Source organism: Mirounga angustirostris, unplaced genomic scaffold, assembly GCF_029215605.1.
Source record: "Mirounga angustirostris isolate CCGP_5_RB_7025 unplaced genomic scaffold, mMirAng1.0.hap1 SCAF_3, whole genome shotgun sequence".
NCBI classification, from domain to species: domain Eukaryota; kingdom Metazoa; phylum Chordata; class Mammalia; order Carnivora; family Phocidae; genus Mirounga; species Mirounga angustirostris.
In genome coordinates, this window is record NW_026991711.1 from 32,910,888 (window position 1) to 32,932,567 (window position 21,680).

A 21,680-nucleotide genomic window follows, 5' to 3' on the forward strand; every position below is an offset into this window, starting at 1 on the left:
CAAAAGAAATCACTCACTAAAAGATTATAAGATTTTTTTTTTTTAAACTGAGGCTTAAACCATAGTACATTTTACTAAATTATTTGTGAAGATTTTAGTTACACCATGTTAGAAATACTCCATTAAGGCAGAGGCCAATAAATTAGAGGGGTCTATCTTGTTCTACACTGTGGTGAATGAAGCATGGTAGTGACTTGTAAGGGTGAACCTAATTCATTCAATTACTTCATTTTGGGTAGGACTTTGTAACAAAACAGTAAGTTGAACATTACATTTATGTCTTTGGCCTGATTTTCCGAGAGTCCTCTTTAGGCCGTGCTAACAGTCAAACCAGCTCCCTAGTTATGTTTTTTGTTTGTTTTTCAGTTCATCCCAGGAAACTTTATCGTAAGAATAGACCAATGAGACAAATCTCACGGAATAAATCACATGATACTGTTTTTACTCTCAAGGTAACTTATTTGTTAATATTTCTTTTCCTGAGTGATTCCTGGATACTTCAGTAATAGGTGGGATTATATGGGTGCTAGATAATTCTGTAACTTCCTCAGTCCTCTCCTTTACTTTGGGTGTTTCATCATAGCTAAGATTTCTAGCCCAAATATTGATGGTTTCATTGTTTCTTACTCTCTGCAATATAACGATTACAAAACAAGAGCATGAAATGGTTAAAAGTACAGAAATGGCAATGTGCTTAGGAGTAGAATACCTTGGGGCTTTATCAAAGAAGAAAAAATATATCAGTGCTAGAACAAAATCATGCTCCCTAAAAAATGATTTTAGTCCCAGATGGCCACTGATGGTTTTCATACCATATAGTGCATTGTCTTCCCACCAAAGTTGCACAGTTTCCTTCTACACAATGAGTTCCTTGTACTTTGTCTGAGTTCTGCCTGGATTTAATATATTTCTCTCCCAGCAGTGTAATAAGTATAATTTACATCACTTCCTGTTTAGTCTAAATTCACCAATGAACACCTACACAGCTCATACACTTGAGTGATTATCTGTTTCTGAAATAAATTACATTTTCCTTGTACAGGACAATTTTTACACAATCTTTTTCTTTTACAGTTTCACTGTGTTAAATTCCTCTGTGTGTGTGTGTGAGAGAGAGGGAGAGAGAAAGAGAGAGAGAAAAACTTTTATGAGTCTGTAATGACATCAGCAACCTTAGACTCAAGCAGGTATGCTAAAAACAGGTTCACTCAGGCATGTCCCAGAATTGCTTAAACACATGGATAGCCATCATGATGTCCCCTTTTATTATAGCTACAGTTTATGTGAATATATTAGACTCTATCACCCTGGAGAGGATTGCGAGGCACTGCAAGTCTGTGCCATGAGCTACTGTGATATCCACGTCCCTTGGAGCTTTCAGACTGTACCAAAGATTCAGGTCAGTTCCAGCATCTCGAGAGTGACCTTGCTGTTGCCCCAGACTCCCCTGAACTCTTAAGCTTGATCATAGACCAGGTCCGGAGGTAGATGTGGCCCTAAGGGTTAATATGGTTGATCATCCTCGGGGCCCTTTAAGCTGACATTAGTGTGACCAGTACGTTCTGTTGCTGAACTAGGGTCTCTGGGCTGATTTGGAGCTATTGATCTGTAATACGTTTCGCATGAATCCACACAGTGACTTAGGCATTGATTGTTGATTCTTCTGTAGTACATAGAACAGTATTCTATATCTTAAATGAACATTTAAGTTATAGTCAATATATCTAAACTAGGTTGGGAAATTTCACAAAGTGTATTTGTTTAGACACTCATGCATGACACATCAATGTTATTATGTTTACTGGTAACAATTTTTACATGCATAAAATAAGGAAAAGCACATTATTTGAGTTATTAGTCTGTGCAGGTATTATACTAATTAATATGACATAAAATTTGTACCTAAGACATAATCTCTAACCAAAAGTAGGTTACCTCCTACTAGGGGAGATAAATACACAATTTCTATAGAAAACATAAATGAGGGCCACCTAGGTGACTCAGTGGGTTAAGCGTCTGCCTTTGGCTCAGTTCATGATCCCAGGGTCCTGGGATCAAGCCCCGCATCAGGCTTCCTGTTTCTCCCTCTCCCGCTCCCCCGGCTTGTGCTCTCTCTCTCTCTCTCTGTCAAATAAGTAAATGAAATCTTAAAAAAGAAAGAAAAGAAAAGATAAATGGATTAGCAACACCGAAACTGGCTACAGTGTCCTGGAGGCCTAAAGGTAGACAGAATCGCTTCTGTAACACAGGTACTCAGCTGGGCCTCCATGTTCCCTGAGAGCTATATAGCATAAGGATGCTCCAATCCCTAATTGCATCCAGACCAAAGCCCCCCCCAAGATGTCTGTGAACTTTGAGGGTGTATGCAGCACTGGGAGGAAAGGAGGCAGGGCTGCTTGCATTATCACAATCAACTCCGTATCTTGGCTTGGGGATCATTTTAAGGTCTGCTGTGTTTTCTATCCTGTCAGCCTCTTCCTTGACTTACTATGCAAGTGCACACATACACAAACACAAGCATGTGGAAATTGTATATTTATTGTTTGCATATTGAAGCTTTGTGTCTCACTGGTGGCAATTAAATTCATTTAATGGGTCAAGATGAACATTTTCCAAAATTAGGTAAAGGATGAAATGGGATGACATAGGATAGGATGGAATGGAATGGAACGGAATGGAATGGAATGCAATAGAAGAAAGAGCAGAGAAGATGATGAAGAGTAGCTTTTGTTTTTGTTATGTATACACGGGCATGAGAGTGAGGAGGCCCAATGCAAAAAGTAAAGTTTGAAAGCCTCTGGTTGACTGGTCAATCTCTCTCCTTTTGTCCTGCACAACATCTCCCAGGACAAATCCCAGTGTGTTCATTTCTCACACTGAGCAGTGTATCCATTGTGATGATTAATTTTATATGTTAAATTGGCTGGGCTATGGTGCTCAGATATTTGGCCAAACATTATTTGGGTTGTTTCTGTGAAGGTGGGGTTTTTTTGGATAAATTTAACATTTAAAAATGGACTTTGAGGGGCGCCTGGGTGGCTCAGTCGTTAAGAGTCTGCCTTCAGCTCAAGTCATGATCCCAGGGTCCTGGGATCGAGCCCCGCATTGGGCTCCCTGCTCGGCGGGAAGCCTGCTTCTCCCTCTTCCATTCCCCCCTGCTTGTGTTCCTGCTCTCGCTGTCTCTCTGTCAAATAAATAAAACCTTTAAAAAAAAAAAAAATGGACTTTGAGTAAAGCAGATTACCCTCTGTAATGTAGATGAGGGGCTTAATAGAACAAAGTCTGCCTGTCCCTAAGAAAGAAGGAATTCTGCCCGTAGACACCCTTGGATTTGAACTGAGTCACTAAATCCCTAGCCTGCCAGGCCACCCCCATCATATTTTGTACTTACCACGCCTCTGCAATCGTGTGAGCCAATTCCTTAAAATAAATTTGTCTATAGATAGAGATATAGAGGCTAGAGATACAGATACACACACACACACCCCACCCTGCTGGTTTTGTTTCTCGAGAGAACCCTGGCTAATGCCTCCTTCTATTTGATTGCTCAGGCTAGTTCTCATCTCCCTGACCGAAGGGTCTTACCTTTTCCGCTCTAGGACCAACCCAAATATTTTGCTAAATAAAGGTAGCTCCTTCTTCATGAAAACTCTGCTGCCAGTTACAGTTTGGAATGGAGATAGGAAGGTTATTTCGTGAGGGATGTGGCTCGTATCGGATGATGTGTTTGGCGGTAGTATTTCAACTGGCTTAAATCAATTGATTCTCATAACTGGAAGACCACGGTACCATAATCTTTTCAGCATTGATTTATCCCTGAAACTTTTCTTTTTTAGTTTTTATTATAGTATATAATTTATTTTATTTTATTATGTTATGTTAATCACCATACATTACATCATTAGTTTTTGATATAGTGTTCCATGATTCATTGTTTGCGTATAACACCCCAGCGCTCCATGCAGTACGTGCCCTCTTTAATACCCAACACCAGGCGAACCCATCCACCCACCCCCCTCCCCTCTAGAACCCTCAGTTTGTTTCTCAGAGTCCATAGTCTCTGATGGTTCGTCTCTCCCTCTGATCTACCCCCCTTCATTTTTCCCTTCCTACTATCTTCTTTTTTTTTTTTTTTAACATATAATGTATTATTTATTTCAGAGGTACAGGTCTGTGATTCATCAGTCTTACCCAATTCACAACACTCACCATAACACATACCCTCCCCAATGTCTATCACCCAGCCACCCCATCCCTCCCACCCCCCACCACTCCAGCAACCCTCAGTTTGTTTCCTGAGATTAAGAATTCCTATATCTGAGATCATATGATACACGTCTTTCTCTGATTGACTTATTTTGCTAGGCATAATACCCTCTAGTTCCATCCATGTCGTTGCAAATGGCAAGATTTTGGGTTTTTTGAATGTTGCATAATATTCCATTGTGTATATATACCACATCTTCTTTATCCATTCATCTGTCGATGGACATCTTGGCTCTTTCCATAGTTTGGCTATTGTGGACATTGCTGCTATAAACATCGGGGTGCAGGTGCCCCTTCGGATCATTGCATTTGTACCTTTGGGGTAAATACCCAGTAGTGCAATTGCTAGGTCATATGGTAACTCTATTTTCAACTTTTTGAGGAACTCTCTCTGGAAAACAGTATGGAGGTTCCCCTGAAACTTCTGTCATCCTTGTTCCTTTTGGCAGCTTCTACCTCAGGCTGGCCGTGAGATGGTTGCAAAAGTCCCAGGCCTCATACCCATGTACAAGTGTAACAGAGGAAAAGAGGGACTTGCTCCCAGAAGCAGCAACAGGAAGGAAAACCTGTAGCAAACCTCTCTTCCTATTTCACTGGTCCAATTCAGAAACAAGCACAGCACTGAGCCAATCTTTGGCAAGGGAACCCTTAGACAAGGCCAGTTCCCCTGTGCCGCAGGTTGGGGTCAACTCCTCCTAAGGGTCATGAGCTTCATAGGAGAATAAAATGGGTTCAGTGTGACTTGCAGGTTTTAGTCAATTGTTTGTAAGTTGCTCAAGGCAATTAAATCCCTTCGAACATTAAAAACTGAATTTGTAAATTTAATATATATGCTTTCTCTTTTAAGAACTTTAGTGGATGAACAGCAAGCCATTCCCAAGAACTAAATATTTTCATAAATGTATTAAACTTTAGATATGGTAATTCTTAAATTCTCTAAATGTTCTTATTTTGCATATAAATTTTATAAGATTTCAACTTGAAATTAAAAAAAATTTAAGTCACTGCTTAAATTCCATATTTCCAATTAGATTCATAAGTTTAGTTTCTAGCAGGACATACTCTATTAGTTATTCTCTTAGTTATTACAAGTGTCAAATATGCACAAATTTCTTTTTTTTAAGATTTTATTTATTTGAGAGAGAGAGAATGAGACAGAGATCATGGGCAGGGGGGAAGGGTAGAGGGAGAAGCAGGCTCCCCACTGAGCAGGGAGCGTGATGCAGGACTCGATCCCAGGACCCTGGGATCATGACCTGAGCCGAAGGCAGACGCTTAACTGATGGAGCCACCCAGGTGGCCCTATGCACAAATTTCTTACACAAAAATATTAACACCGTGATTATGATTCTCAAATATTTCTATACTTAATCATAAACTGTCTTGGCGTTAAAAGGAAACAATTAGAACATTTCAAATAGTTTGGGGATCACCTTCTCAGACGGTTGAAGTTGCATTAGACTAGAGATCTCATTTGAGATACTGATATAGTATTAACATGGATGGGAAACCTATTGGGCTATAAATACGGAGCTCTATTTATAACGCTGAATAAGAAATCTATAACTTAGCAAGAGTGATTAACTGGGTGATTATGTACGTCACATCCCTAGGCTAATTTTTTTTTTATTATCTAATTTTTCCATATTCTCAGGGAAGTCTGTACATAGCCATATATACACACATACACTCCCAGTGCAATTCTACTTGATTGGATTTGCATTTACTTGGGTCTTTATACACTGATTATACCCATATAGTCCTAAAGACTTTGGAATATGATGGATTTTTTTTTCTTATAATCATTCCTATCAAGTAGGGTTATAACTCTTGTCAGTATTAAAGTGACCATGTGAACACATAGATCTAAGACAGTGGTTCTCAATGAGGGGCACGATTTGCACCGCCAAGTGACATTTGTCAATGACTGGAGACATTTCTGATTGTCATGACTGGGACAAGGGGTGCTACTGGCCCAGTGGGTAGAATCCCAAAATGCTACTAAACATCTGACAACGCTCAGGACAGTCCCCCATAACAAAGGATTCTTCGGTCCAAACTGTCAGGAGTGCTGAGGTTGACAAACTCTGGTCTAAAGTCATGTCAAAGTCATTAGGTTCCCAGGAGCAACCAATATTATTCACTCTAACCCGCAGAAATGGCAGAAGGAGCCATGAACAAAGAACTGATTAGATGGATGGTATTGGGGAGATGGCAAACCCCTGCACTCTGTGTTCTAACCACAGTCAAACATCTGTACTGGAACGGACCTACATTCCTATCTCAGACTTTCATGCCTGCATCCATGTCACCCTAGCCTAGAACATTGTTTTCTGTGTGTCCATTTAGTGAATTCTAATGTATTCATTACTTCCCCTATGTAATCTCTGAATCTATTACCTATCCGGCTAGGAAATGACTAGCATTTCCTCTTGTGCCTTGAACATACATCGAATATTGCACTTAGAATGTTGTAAATAGCTGGTTACATATCTTCTTCTTAGCTAGATTGTGAGCTGTTTGAGAGTAGAAATTGTGCTTTATTTGTCTTGAATCCATAGAGCCTGGCACGTGGTAGCCTGGCACTCAATATATATTTGATGGCTACATAAATGATCCAATTTATAGATAGGATTTTATTTTATTTTTTATTTTTATTTTTTTTAAAGATTTTATTTATTTATTCATGAGAGAGAGAGAGAAAGAGGCAGAGGGAGGAGCAGGCTCCCAAGGAGCAGGGAGCCCGATGCGGGACTCGATCCCGGGACTCCAGGATCATGACCTGAGCCGAAGGCAGACGCTTAACCATCTGAGCCACCCAGGCGCCCTATAGATAGGATTTTAACAAGGAGAATAGAAACAAGGAAATTGAATGGGTACCTTTGAACTAGATCACAGAGGACCATGAAGGCTAAATTCTGGAATTTGGTCTTTATTATTTAGGCAATAGACAGTGAGTGATATTTTTATTTCCAAAAAGAATGTACTGGTAAATTTTTTTGAAAGTTAAGTCATATTTTAAATGCACTCTCTTACACACATGTACACACACACACACACAAATATATTTGATTTTCTTAAAGAAAGAGCATAGTAAAATAACCAATAATTTAAAATATTCACATCAAAATTAACATCAGTAGTAGACTTCTCAAATGTATTCCATAATCTTTCACTGGAACTTCCCTATATATATTGTTATGGTAATATATGAAATTTTTTAAAATTAGAAAATGGACTTTTATCAACATATCAAAGCACTTCATGGGTAGAGAATATTGTAAAAAGTTCACAAATTATTAAAATTACAAGGTACAAATTTACCTGAAAGTTTCAACTCAGACTCTCTGCTAGCGCCCCCACTTGCTAGCATTCGATTTCTTTTCACAATTTCAATCCACACAGTCTTATGACAATAAAAAAGCCTTTTTATATCTGTTACTTTAATACTTTTGCATCTTTCCCAAGAAAATCTTCAAGACAATTCACATGTGGAAAGCACTAAATTTATTTAGAAATAGCTTTATTAGAAACATAGTCTTTATTTAGCAATAGCTTTCCGGGCACCTGGCTGGCTCAGTTGGTGGGGCATGTGACTCTTGATCTTAGGGTTGTGAATTCAAGCCCCACATTGGGTGTGAGATGACTTAAAAATAAAATCTTTAAAAAATTGTTTTCATTTGATTATTTGCTTATGAGTGGGTTTTAAAAACACATTATATAATAAAGAATTTTGAAACTCAGAATGACAGCTGGTATACAAAATTCACTGCAATCAGAAAATAGTTTTCTTCAAGTTAAAAAAAAGTGTCGACTAAAGCTTTTGCTGAGTGGGTAGAATTGTAGATGAGAAGCTTAATTTTCTAGTCAGAAATGTTGATTTCCCTCAAGTCGTAGCATTCACAGGGCTGGGTAGCTTGCCCCTGTGATAGAAGGCGCCTCTGGAGCAAGAAGGCATGAGCTTACACAGTACTTCCTCACAGCCAAGGCAAGTGAGAACAGGCCACCTCCTCACACCACTAATTGAGGTTTTCTTTCTTCTTTCTGTATTCATGTATTTTATTCTAAAATTGTCATTTCCTGTCTTTTGTGAAGGTTTCTGTAATATTGGAATCATTCAGCCCAGATGGGGCCTAAAAATTTTTGCATTTCCTTTTTAAAAATTCATCTTCTACATTGATGTGGCTGCCTTTATTCACATCAAACCAAAATAATAGTCTCTTTTTTATGATGTGTAACTGTGATACATTTATTTACCAATATGTCAACTGCATCGCATGAGGTATTTATTTAGCTTTTGTGCATGCGCAGTGAAATGCTAATCATGGGCTAGTTATTTTCCACCATGACCCTGGAGAGCTACTACTTGGACGGCTTCTTTGCCTTTATCTGGGGACTGTGACTTGTGAAATTCTTGTCACCCTTGCAGGGGAGACGGGTGGCATTTTCTGTGGATTTCTAACGGGTGGAAGGTGTGCCTATTAAAACCTTAAGACATTAAAGATAACAAAGGAAACATTTTTACTTCTTTTCATTGTTTAATCTCTTGGCATTCTGTGTATATAAAGAATATCACTGGACAGAAAGCAGTAATAAAGTCCAGGAGTAGATAAAAGCACAAATAGTGAAACCAAGGTATTTGTAAAGCTCTATAAACCTGTTAACCAGAAGTTGCAGTTTGATCTTTACATACAGCCCAGTCTCAAGGTTAACTGCTCCATAAACTTCATGAGGCACTGGTGTTTGTATCTCTTCACTTCCTTATCAACTAAAGGACTCCCTCCCATCATATTTCTTCTAGTCATATTCTTTTGAATGTATTATTGAGGAGAGATTCCTCTACCTTAGATTTAAGATAATGTCATCAGCCTGTTGACATCAATTCACAAATAGGACATGTTTGATGTCAGCATAAAGAACATCGCAAGTGGCCTCAGTCGCTTGTTGATAAATGGTGTGGTCATGGCATTTTTGGTTTTATGATGAGAGGAAAAAAAAAAACTGTCTCCAAACATAGAAGTGGATTCTTCTCCCTTGGTGCCAAAGGATCTAGGTAGAAGGTTGTAACTGTGAATGTTTTAAGGTTAGAGGTTAAAAAGGAAACTTTGGATGAAATACATTGGTAGAGCTATAGCCTTAGTCTTTGTTACAGAAGGTTGAAGATATTTAAAGTGTTAGCCCAGTGAAAGAGCATTTGCTTTAAGGCCAGAACAAACTTTTTAGATATTGGTTATTCAGTTTACCAGCAGAATGAGGCCTGTAAGTTGCTTGCTGCAGGAGACACATCTTCACACGGGGGGTAGTAACATTGCCTTCCTCGCCTTGCGAGGTGTACAGAGGACAGCACAGGCAAAGAGCACAGGACAGAGCCTGTCCTAAAGTTGGCCCTCAGGAAGGGATTTGTTGTCATTCTTAGCTCCTCAGCTCCATAGAGGGAAGGGATTTCCACTTTACTCCACAGGAGGGAAATTTCAGGAGGATTAGCCCCTGCCATTCTCCACCCTTCCATGTTTCCTCCTCAAAGGAACAGGGGTCACTTGTGTGTTTTGTGAACTCGAGTGAGTGAGCACGCAGTGGCTCAATCCCTCGGTCTCAGAACACCCTGCCCTTAGGGCTCCCAGGTTCTTGATCTGATCCAAAGCAGAGATCCTTTCCTCATCATCATGGCCTTACACAGAGTCTGAGGCCATCTCCCTGCCATCTCCAGGAAGGTAAAGGTGGTATTTTCCTTTGTGAGTGAGAGCTTTAAAAGTTGGAACAAAGAAGATCATAACTACTAAGTACGAGACAGTACCTGTCTTAACCACACACAGATTAGTAGCTGCTTTGCTGCAGCTCAGCTAAAAATACCCCTGCTAGCCCACCTCCCCAGGAAATATATTCCATATCTGCACACTTACTGTTTGAAATTACACATTAGACTCCATTTATTTGCCTAAGGCTTCTTACCACTTACTAAATATGCCAGGAAGGGCAAAAGTGGTAGCCTTATCAACAGTCACACCTTGGTATGAAGGAGTCTTTAAATGTATTTAGAAGAGCAGGTTTGAGTTAAGAGAGGAATGAAAATAGTACAAACACTGTCCTCATGTGATTGTGCTCTTTCTGTGATGTTGGTTGTGGTTGCTTGCAGTACTTAGGAGTTACAGAAGTGGCAAGGGGTAAGGAAAAGTGTACAAAGGTTTGTGAGAGAGAGATAAGAGCCCTGGAAAATAATCTTTACCTAGTTTATGGTTTTGCTCGGGAAATTCGGCCTAAAAAGGAAAGGACATGTTACTCAATTGCGTACTTCCTATTGAGTAGGAGGAATTGTCAAAACACACATTCGTGCACCAGCATTCACACAATCTAATACCCAAGTGGATTATTCCACGTAATACCTGGATGGAAAATGTTCAGAAAAGAAGTTTCCTACAAATTGCTTTATTGAAGGTGTATCTTTTATTTGAGGGTTCTGGGCAAATCAACCCTATATTGATACTAATTTTCACTACTCAGTCTGTTATTCAATTGCGGACTGTGACCAAATGCCTTTTTTTTTTCTTTTTCTTTTTTAAAGCTAATGGGAAAGAGACTAGAAATTCAAAAGCATAGGTTTGGAGAATTATAGAGTACTTTTTTTTTTCTGTGACCTTCTGTTCTTTCCTCTAGAAGAACTGAATATCTCTCAGGGTGTGGTTGAGAGCAGGTCAAGGCAGCGAAAGGATTAATAAAATTCTTTTTTAATTTGCTAATGCCTTGCCAGGAATATTGACATTAGAAATGTTGCTTCACAAAACAGATTTTAGATTATATAAATTATCTATTTATCTATCTACCCCATAAATATATTTATTCTTGTATATGAAGAGTAAACTAATATTCATGAATTTATAAATAAATTCACTGTGTCCTTCTTAACTTTCTCAACCACTCTGTGTCTGCCATTTGGGAGACAAAATTTTTGTCTCCATCCTTAAAAAAGAATTTCTGTGTGATAATATTAATGATCTGAAATTCAATGGGATGAATTTTAATGCTGTAAACATTTCATGAAAAGTGATGATTTTTTTCAGATATGTAAAGCCCACATTTACTCAGCATATAAATTCCAGTCCTCCCAAATGTCTCTTCTCTGTATTAACAAGACCCCTAAGCTATATCTAAAGAAAAGTTCCCTCTATTTTCTGACCAGTTTCCTCAAGGACAATAGTCTTTTTCAACTTTTATCCTTTATAAGCACCTTACCCAAAGCCTTAAGCACAGAACTCACTTACAAGCAATAGTTAACATTTCTTGGGCATTTATTAGAGGCCGAACTCTGCTTGGGGACTTGCATGATTGTTATTTTTATCTGCTTAACAATCTTCCTCCTAATATTATTCTATTTTATAGATAAGGCCACTGACATTCACAAAATTTAACAAATTTGTCAAAGGTTGCACAAACAGTAGACAGATCTAGAACTCAAACTCTTGTCTAGACCCCATGTGCTGATGAACTCTCTACTGCAGGTGTTGAGTGATACAATGAACAAAGAAAACACACACGTGCCCACAACATTTTTTCCCCAAAGAAACAAAAAAATATTCACAATAGAGAGGAATGCTCAGGATTCGACCATGCTTGGTGGCAAACCTGAGGCTTACTAGCTGTGGGAGTCTTAGGCAAAAAAATCAGGCTTGCTGATCTTCAGGTTCTTTATCTGTAAAGTGGGGATCAATGCATGCTAACAGCTTCATAGGATGATAGATAGTTTAATAAAATATGATACCTGAAGTTTGGGGTTCTACTCCTTTTCTCATTTCTCACTCCCTTTTACCCTCCACATCCATGCCGAGGTACTTACTTCTCTGTGGCTCTAATAAAAGTAGAGGGCACCATTTGGGGTCTTGCTTTTTTGTTTGAAATATCTGCTCTTTTATTTGCAATGTGAGAAGCCATTTCTTGTTTCAAGACAATGGAGTTTTTAAAAAATATTTTGAAATACGTTGGTACACACTTGCCAAAGCTTGCCATCCCTCTCTTGTTTTAGATTAGTTCCTGATTTTTACCAATGACCTTTTATTCAACATAGGAGTGAATAAGCCCTGGACTTTCCCAGATTAAAGATACACATAAACCTGGAAGCAGCCGCCACAAAATATCACTGTGTAAACATGATAAAATGCAGAAGTAGATCATTTACATTCAATGAGTAACAAGGTATTTGCAGGAATTAGCTGTCCTTGACCAGCTCAATTCTGTTCATACAGCTTATGCTTTCACTTTATTGATGCCTATAAATGAACATTTCTTGTCTTAATGTATCCTCGTTCAGCATTTGGCACACAAAGGGCCCTATTTTATAGCTGGGAACTACACCTCAACCTGCAGGGAAATTGCCCGGCTCCTTTCCTCTTGTGCAGGTTGGTGTCTGCTGTGGAGGTTGACATCCTGGGACTTTCAATTAGAATCAAGAATTTGTTGCTTGTGAGCCAGTTATCCACAAATTAGCCCTCCCATCCTTCTGTCCCTTCCGACCATATTTCGGGGGGTTTCATCACTTTGCCACGCACCTATTGTCCTGGAGCAAGAAGTGAAACTAATATCTATAAGAGCATAGGTTTGTGAGAATGACGGGGGAGGGGGAGGTGTGAGACAGTTTCTGTTTTTGCTCCTGGATAATCAGAAGTTAAACATAAAATGCAAAGAACCCGAGGAGACCAAGCTGATATTTTGAGAATAATCTGATCAACAAAGACACCCAAAAAAACAGCAAAGAGTTTGGTGCCAAACTCTACTCACAAGTCTAAATAGAATTTAGAAATACTCAGGGCGCCTGGGTGGCTCAGTTGGTTAGGCGACTGCCTTCAGCTCAGGTCATGATCCTGGAGTCCCGGGATCGAGTCCCGCATCGGGCTCCCTGCTCGGCAGGGAGTCTGCTTCTCCCTCTGACCCTCCTCCCTCTCATGCTCTCTGTCTCTCATTCTCTCTCTCTCAAATAAACAAATAAAATCTTAAAAAAAAAAAAAAAAAGAAATACTCTATTAGCTCTTACTTCCACACATGGAGCACTTATTAGTTGCCAAGCATTGTGCTACATGCCCGAAAAATATCGTGTCATGGAAGCCCTATGTACCCTGTGAGGCAGACATTACTACGTGCTCCTTAGAGGTAAGGACCCTGAGGCTAAATGAAGTCAGGGAGCTGAGGAGAGACACACAATGAGTAAGTGGCACATCTGGAATTGTCTGCCCCCAACCCAGGCTCTTAACCACACCGATACTATATATAGTCATCAGGTAATCCAGTCTTAGTCAGAACCCACATCCTGGCCGAAGTGAAAAGTCACCAATTTACACAATGTGCAGCCGTCATACAGCAATTAATTGATGGCGTTATCCAAGTTTCCCTAGTTTTATTTTCCCCTCATTTTCCTATATTTATAACATTTTTCTGGTTTTACTTGGGGGCTTTTCAATGAAACAAGTTCCTTTAAGAAGCAAAGATTAAAAAGTCCAGGAAGTATTTTTTGAGGAGCGATGATACTCACCAAGAAAATAGAAGACACGATTCCTGTCCTAGTGCATTTATTCAACAAATGCTTACTGAGTCCCCTTTTTTTGGTGCCAGGTCTTGTTAAGACACAAGGAAGGAAACGGTGTATATGGCTGGCTTCCCACACTCAAAAAGACTGTAATTCTGTGAGGAAGGTGGGTCAGAAGAAATAAAGTGGAACACAGTGGGACAACTGTCTGGTTACCATAGGTACATGGCAGAGGCCCTTATTCCAAACTCGGCCATCAGAGAAAACCTCTGGCAGGAGGTGATACACGCACCGAGTTGTGAAAGGCAAATAGCAGTCCGTCAGGTAAAGAAAGGGAAGGTGAGAGGGGGGAAACAAGTGATTTGGTGCTGAAAAAGAGAGCTTTGTGGTTTGGGAGGAACAGCAAAAGCAGTTCAGTATGGTTAGTGTGTAGATCAGTAGTTTCAAAATGGCTGGAAGTTAGAATCACCTGGGGAGCTTTGAAAATGCCCCAGTGCCCAGGTTCCACTCCGTATCTGTTCAGTCCAAATTCTCTGGGAGTGGCATGCAGACATCAGTCATTTCTAAGGTTCTCTGAGTGATTTCTGTGTATAGTAAGTTTAGGAAACAGTGATAGAGACCAGCAGTTCTCAAAGAGGGCTCTAGAGCCAGACAGTATCCACAACACCTAAAATGGAAATCGTATGCATTGTGTTGGAGGAGTAGTGACAAAACCATTAAAATACAGATCACTGGGAACACCACCCCCAGGGTTTCTGATTCAATAGGTCTGCGGGCCTGAGCATGTGTATTCTTAATGAGTTCACAGGTGATCATTGATGCTCATGCTGCTGGTCTGAGAGCCATGCCTTGAGAACCACTGGTCAAGACCAATACTTCTCAAACTCTAACATGCACATGGTCACCTAGGAATCTTATTAAAATGCAGATTCTGATTCAGTAGGTCTAGGGTGGGGCCTGAGGTTCTGTATTTCTAACCAGTTCTCTGGTGATACCAATGCTGCTGGTCCTCAAATGACACTTTGAGTGTAAGAAGACTAAATAAGGAGAAGTGCCACTGGAAAGGTAATTAGGGACTAGATCATGAAGAGCCTTCTAATGTTTAGGATGATTTCAGATCAGCTTAAAAAAATAAGTCAAAGAGTGTTCAGAGTTGGTTGGTTTCTTCCATTATTTTGCTTTGTTCTCTATAGTATCAACTTTAGGCTACTAGGAGAGCAGCCAAGAGTAATCAAGAGTAAGGTAGCAGACTATTAAGATAGCACCAGAAACTATGTTTTTTTGTTTGTTTACTGCAACGTGGGAAGAGAAAGAACTCTCCTAATTGTGGAATGGAACTTTTCATTTCAGTCTTAGATTGGATCAACCTAGTCACCATATCCACCACTCCATCAATAAATATTACCAGCAGGATGCCCAGCATCAATTGTCTCAGCCCTGGGAATCCCAAATCAATCATTGATAAGGGTGATGAGATCATCATTTTGGGGTAGACTAAGCAGGATCTACCTCTGAAGTGTCCATTCCTAAAATCACTTTGCTGTGTAACAGAAGGTGTCAAAAAGAAAATCACAGGTGTAAAATGGAGTCACTTATGCTAGGCCACGTCACCACAGTGGAACTCAGTTCCTAACCTATTTGCAGTTTCAACCTCCCCCAGAAATGTAGTCTTAACCTGTCAGTCAGAAATGTTCTGGTCAGTACCAGTGAGGTAATCTGTCACAGGAGTCCTCTCTACCCCACAAAAGAAAACTAGGTAATCTGCATGAGAAGACCCCCTGCTTTTCCTCCTCAAGGAGTTGCCTGAAAAAATCCTTTGTTTTCTTTTGCCAATAACTCCCTTGCCCATCCTCCTTCCTATAAAAACTTTCCATTTTGGGCAACTCCTCAGCCTTTGTATTTGCTAGATGACATGCTGCCTGATTCACATGCCACTTAATAAAGCCAATTAGATCTTCACATTTACTCAGCTAAATTTTTGTTCTTTAACAGAGGATAGGATTGGGAATGGATGTTGAGGGGTCAGTTACAATTAGCAATACAGACAATGGATGTCTTGCTAAAGTGTATTTTTTTTCTGAGCACTTTTGGAAACCACTGAATGATTTTAAGTAAAAAGATGGCAATATCAGACGTGCCTTTGAACAAAAACACTAGGTTTGGGGGTAAATAGCTTATAGTGGGACAAGAAAGCCAATGAGGAAGATTCTGCATTCATCAAGAGTCAATGGTGTCTTCATCTTAAGCCAGGGATTGCAAATGGAAGAATCTAGGAGACTAAGTGATAATTTGATGTGGATTAGGGGAAGAGAGGACTTAAAAACCACTCACATGTTTCTGGTTTTGATAAGGAGCATATAAGGAAAAGAAGGTTTTGGCTTGGGATGGTGGAAGAGGGTAGGGGACAGAGCAAGGAGTAAGATGAATGGAAAGTGATAGGTTCAGTTTTAAGCATGTCAAGTTTGAAGTGCCAAGGAGACTTCCAGGTAAAATTATCCAAAAACAATTTGAACTACGTGTATAGCTCTGGAACCCAAGGGAAAGAACAAGGCTCAAGATGTAGAATCAGGAATCTGTATTTTATAGATTGTGGTGCAGAGTGTGAAGAGAGGACAAGATGGAGCCATGGGGAATTGTGGCATTTGAGGGGAGGACAGAAAAAGGGAGGTTTTATAAACAAGACCGAGAAAGACCAGATTGAGAATCAGACAGACCACTGAAGAATGTGGCATTGCATACACTAATGGAAGAGTTTTATGACACAAAAGTTTTTGGTAGAAAATGCTACCATAAGTACAGAAAAGTGTTCAGGGAGTTTGGCCACCACAGCCCAATTGGATAATATATATTGGAGTGGATGAACTTAGAGTAAAAATGAGGAATTAATGATTTGAGGTGGTGGAACTAGCAGGCATAGACAGCCTTTCCATTACAAACAGCTGCGAATGGCTATAACTAAAGGGGAACAGGAGATTTATTTTGTGGAAAAGGAGAAATCAAGCTTATTTTTTTAATTTTATTTTATTATGTTATGTTAGTCACCATACATTACATCATTAGTTTTTGATGCAGTGTTCCATGATTCATTGTTTGCGTATAACACCCAGTGCTCCATGTAATACAGAAATCAAGCTTATAATGATCATCATATTTATTGCAATGGTTTTCAGGAGCCGGTTCATACCAACTTGTGAGAGAGGATTGAGTTCATCTCTTCCCAACCGTGTGTTAAGAAACATCACCCTGGTAGCTTGAAGTTCGCTGGGATACTTTGGTGGGATATTTTCACCCAGAAATTGGCAAACGCTACACATCAATGCTTTCCCCCCCTACCCAGAGTGCCAACTGTTAAACATTTCCTAGCATGCTACTGCCTTTTAGTAAAATTTTAGAAGCTATCATGGTTTTTTTCATGTTTTTGGCTGCCCAGCATCTGAACTCCCATCGCTGTTTGGGGAGTTCCTGATTTCAAAAGCCCTGGTGAGGACTAGAGCCCGTCTCCCACATCCAAAGCTAAAAAGACCATGCCTGTGGCAGCTAGGGTTATAACACATGACACTCCTTTCTGGACTAATTTTGAAATGTAATTCTGAAAATACAATTTTATTTTATGCTATGAATAAAAAGGACAGTGGAGGATTTCTTTCAGCAGGGGGGGCAGCAACATGTGGAATCCATAAATTCAGAGGCATTGGCAGAAGTGAAGATGCCCATTGCTGTAGCAACATCCTCACCGTATGAGTTTGGCCGTGGCCCTGGCTTCCAAAACTTCTTTTATTTTTTTCTGCTCTTCCAAGCCTATGTCTCTGGTTTTCCCTATCATTTCAGAGCTACCCTATATGCCTTCAACATAGTTTTTTTTTTTTTCCCCTTTGTACATGCATACAGTACACTGGTAAATAAAAGCTTACTGAAGCTTACTTTCTGCCCAAACAACCCAGAGGCATTCTCAGTTGCTTGTAACCCAAATTCTGACTGTGAGGTATTCCCTGCCAAGCTCCCAATCACTGTATCATAGTTGATGTTCTGGGAACAGACTCTGAGATGGATTTTGTCATTCCAGATCTTTATCAAACAGTGCCTTTGGGATCAAAAACAATGAGAGAGTGGGGAAGGAGGCAGGATTGGGCGAAGGAAACATTGACTCGTGAAGTAGACCCAACAACAACCACAGCCAATCCCTGGGAAGCTATGGAGCTAGAATGACTTCTGAGTTGTCCCAGGTTGGACCGATCCATCACCATTGGATGTGGTGTGGTCCAAGGAAGAGGTGCAACCTTGGACAAGGCGGCTCTCTGTAACCAAAGCAATCCTAGAAGGGAGGGGCCTACCAGGTGAAGGCTGCCTGTTGACAGTTCTCTCAGCAGGTGGAACAACAGGTTCATCCTTGAAGGGGCATCTGGGCCACACATCACAGTGTTTTTACAACCACTGCTATCCCACATGGTGACAGACAAACAAGGACAGGAAAAAGCAATAACGTAGAGAAGGATGTGAAAAGTAAATAAAACCCAAATTGTCATTTGCAGTCAATAAGATTTTATACATAAAGATCCCAAAATATTCTCGAGGCAGTAAGACTTTACAAGATTCCTTGATAAGTATCAACATATAAAAATTGTTGGCCTTCTTCAGCATCAGTAATAACCAAGTAAAAATCACAATAAAATGATCCAATTTGCAACAGCAATAAAAACTACAGATACAAATCAAGGCATAATTTTTAAATACTAAAATGATGTGAAGGATCATCATGAAAGACCAAGATAAATGGAGAAATACCCCATTTTCAAGAGAGGGAAGGCTCAATGTCTTAAAGATGTCAATGAGTCTACAAATGCAATGCAATTACAGAGTCTCAACAGAATATTTTCATCAGACTTCACTAACTGATGCTGGAATCCACATGAAATAGAAAAAGCCTAAGAATAGTCAATTCCAGTTCTAGAAAAGAAAAACAACTTAACATAAGCAATAGAGCTGGAAACCGTACCCAGATAGTATTACCCAAGAATGACAAATTTAAAAGACTAGCAACAGACTGGGAGAAGATACTTTGTAAATATAGAAAAAAGATTATTATACAGAATATATTTTGAAGGCCATCTATAAATCAATGAGAAAAAGACAAACACACCAACAGAAACATAGACAAGAAATGTGAACAGGCAACTTACAGAAGAAAAAACCAGAAGGGAAGAATATATGACAAAATGCTCCATTTCACTAGTAAGTGGAGTAAAAACAACATCATTTGAAGTGCAATTTCACACTGGATTGGGAAAAATGGAAATGTCTGACAATACCACCCAGTGACAAGAAAGCAGAAAAAAAATCTTCTCATACTGATAGGATAGAAGATAGGTCCCACTACACTGGGGAGCAATTGTACATTATGTAATAAATTGTAAGATGTGCATTCCCTCTTACCCAGATTTTCTACTCTTTGCCCTAGAGCTAGAGTTCTCCACTGAAGCTGCTCATTAGAATTATCTGCAAGGTTTTTAAGAAACAGCCTTGGAGATTTTATCTTGATAGGTCTGGGATAGGACCCTTGAGGACCATTGCCCTAGAGAAACTGTCACAACTTGTGTGCAACGGGACAGGAACATGTTTATAAGAGCAAAAATGTGTTAACAAATCAAATGGCTACTGACAAAGGAATGTCTAAATAAGTTGCAGCATATACGGGTTTGTATAGGTAATAATGTGTATGTATGTGTCCACACACAACACACACACACTCCCATCAGAGGAAAGAGCCAAAGCATGTTGATTTGTTAGTGGGAAAAGCTGGAAAGAACCAGGAGAGATGGAAGCTATGTGAGAGAAGGATCGACTGAAGGAACCAGGTCCCCAATGAGGGAGGATCTAAGAACTGCTTTGGAGGATGGAGCCAAAGCATGGGTGGAGGACTTGATCTCCAGGAGGCTTAGGTAAGCAAGAGGGTCAGGTGGGTCAGGTCTGGGAAGGGAGTTGGAAGGGAATTTGCCTGGGGTGGTCTATTTTCTCGGTGAAGTAATATAAATGATCTACTGAGAGTGGGGAGGAGAAGGAAGGCAGTTAGCAATTATATTTCTGGAACTTTAGAGTGTTTTAAATTACTTTTTATTGTTTTTCAATTGACTTGTTGGTTAAATCCAATAAAAGTGCTTTCATTTTTAAAATTAACCTTCTGTTTTTAATTTTTTTTCACATCCAGAGCCAAGTTTTGTTTTGTTTTGTTTTGTTTTGTTTTGTTTTGTTTTGTTTTACTTGAGCAGCTAGCGTTTTGTAAACTGTCCATAGGACAATGACTTACACAAGAATCCATTTCTGCATGTGGCTCATAACATCAGACATATATGCATTTTTGAATAACGCTCCCCAACTAGACTTCATAGTTCCTAATACAAGGACTTCCCCACAATTACTCTTAGACAAAAATAGATTTATTGGGGGAACACTATTGATATTTTCAGCTTTATTGGCCCTTAACAGCTGAACCAAAGCAATTGAACGTGAGTCGGAGGCAGAGTCATGTTGAGAAGCTGCACTTCCTGACTCAAAACGAGGCCACACATCTTTCCCCAGGGCAAACACAAAGGTTCGGGCTCTCTGAATAGGCCAGCCAACAACATATGGAGAGAATGTACTAAACAAAAGGACCAATAACGTGACTGCAGTTTTTGAAGGCTCCAAAAAGAGCAATGGCACTAATTTTGGCATCAGCTACTTTACAAGAAAACAAACCATGAGAAAAGGGAGATCTAAAAATGTTCTTTCACTGGAGACCTATTATCGATTGCACATACAGAGTTGCTCTTACGTTCTACACCTGCAGCATTGTGTGAGATAATTATTTTATTCTTTGCTCATTAGAACAAACAGACCTCCCAGAGAGTAATGTGCATTCTTATTTTTTTAATGGATTTATGGACTCAAAGTATTGAATACCAAATTTTCTGTGGGTTACTGAAAAGGCACAGAGGGATTCTAGAACAGACTGGTTGTCAGAGTCCAGGCGCTTTGTATCCAAGGAAATGGACTTAATTTAATCCAGGTGACTGGCTATTCAACACAATCTTTTCTTAATTAGTGATACCTTGACCTCTTCTTGTGGAGTCTCTTTCATGAGCTACATTTCTTGTAACTAACTAGTCTTATTTTCCCACATGACTTCCCACAGTTTAACTGTCATAGAAAAATCTATTTTTTAAAAAAACAAGATCCTCTATTTGAAGAATATCCAAATGGCCAAAAAGAGGCAAACTTTTCTCTGCACTAGTTTTGTGAAGATAATTTTTCCCCCAAATGGAAATAGTGAAAGGCACTTCTTGGATTCTTCGAGAATCTCAGCAGCAACACTGGTAGGAACAAATATTTAAATAGGAAAATATTTTCCATTTCAGGTGTGGGGGTGGAATTCTAAGATAGCCTCCAAGATTCCTGACTGCTAGAATGTCCACCTTATCCCAGTTATTCAGTCAAACAATATCTAGGTACAGCTGTGAAGAAATTTTATACATATAATTAAAGTCCCTAGGAGTTGACTTTAGGATTATGTGGGGCCTGACCTTACCAGGTGAGCCCTGAAAAGAAGTCAGATCAATTCTCCTGTTGGCCTTGGAGAAGCAAACCTCCATGATGTGGAGAGAGTCGCCTAGTAGGGGACTGTGGGAGCTCTAGATGCTGAACACTGCTGTTCCAGAGCCATCAGGAACTGAATTCTGCTAATAACCAGTGAGTTTGGAAAAGGACCCTGAGCCTCAGATGAGATCAGAGCCCTGGCTGACACCTTGATTTCAGCCTGGGGAGACCCCGAGCAAGGACCTAGCTAAGCCATTCCCAGATTCTTGAACCACCAACACTGTGAAGTTAAAAATTTTGTTTTGTTTTAAGCCACTAAGTTTGTGGAAATTTGTCC

General features: G+C 39.7%; 1 protein-coding gene across 3 annotated transcripts in view; it reads left to right on the forward strand.

The window, feature by feature from the left end:
• Positions 1-21,680, forward strand: part of KLF12 (KLF transcription factor 12) — a 522,975-nt gene that overhangs the window by 432,688 nt on the left and 68,607 nt on the right. For 2 of the 3 annotated variants that reach the window (XM_064585999.1, XM_064586001.1), the window contains one exon: positions 367-452. The exons of the other annotated variant lie outside the window; for it this stretch is intronic. In XM_064585999.1, coding sequence (XP_064442069.1) covers positions 367-452 — 86 coding nt within the window. The remainder of the gene's footprint in view (positions 1-366; positions 453-21,680) is intronic. 3 annotated transcript variants of the gene reach the window in all.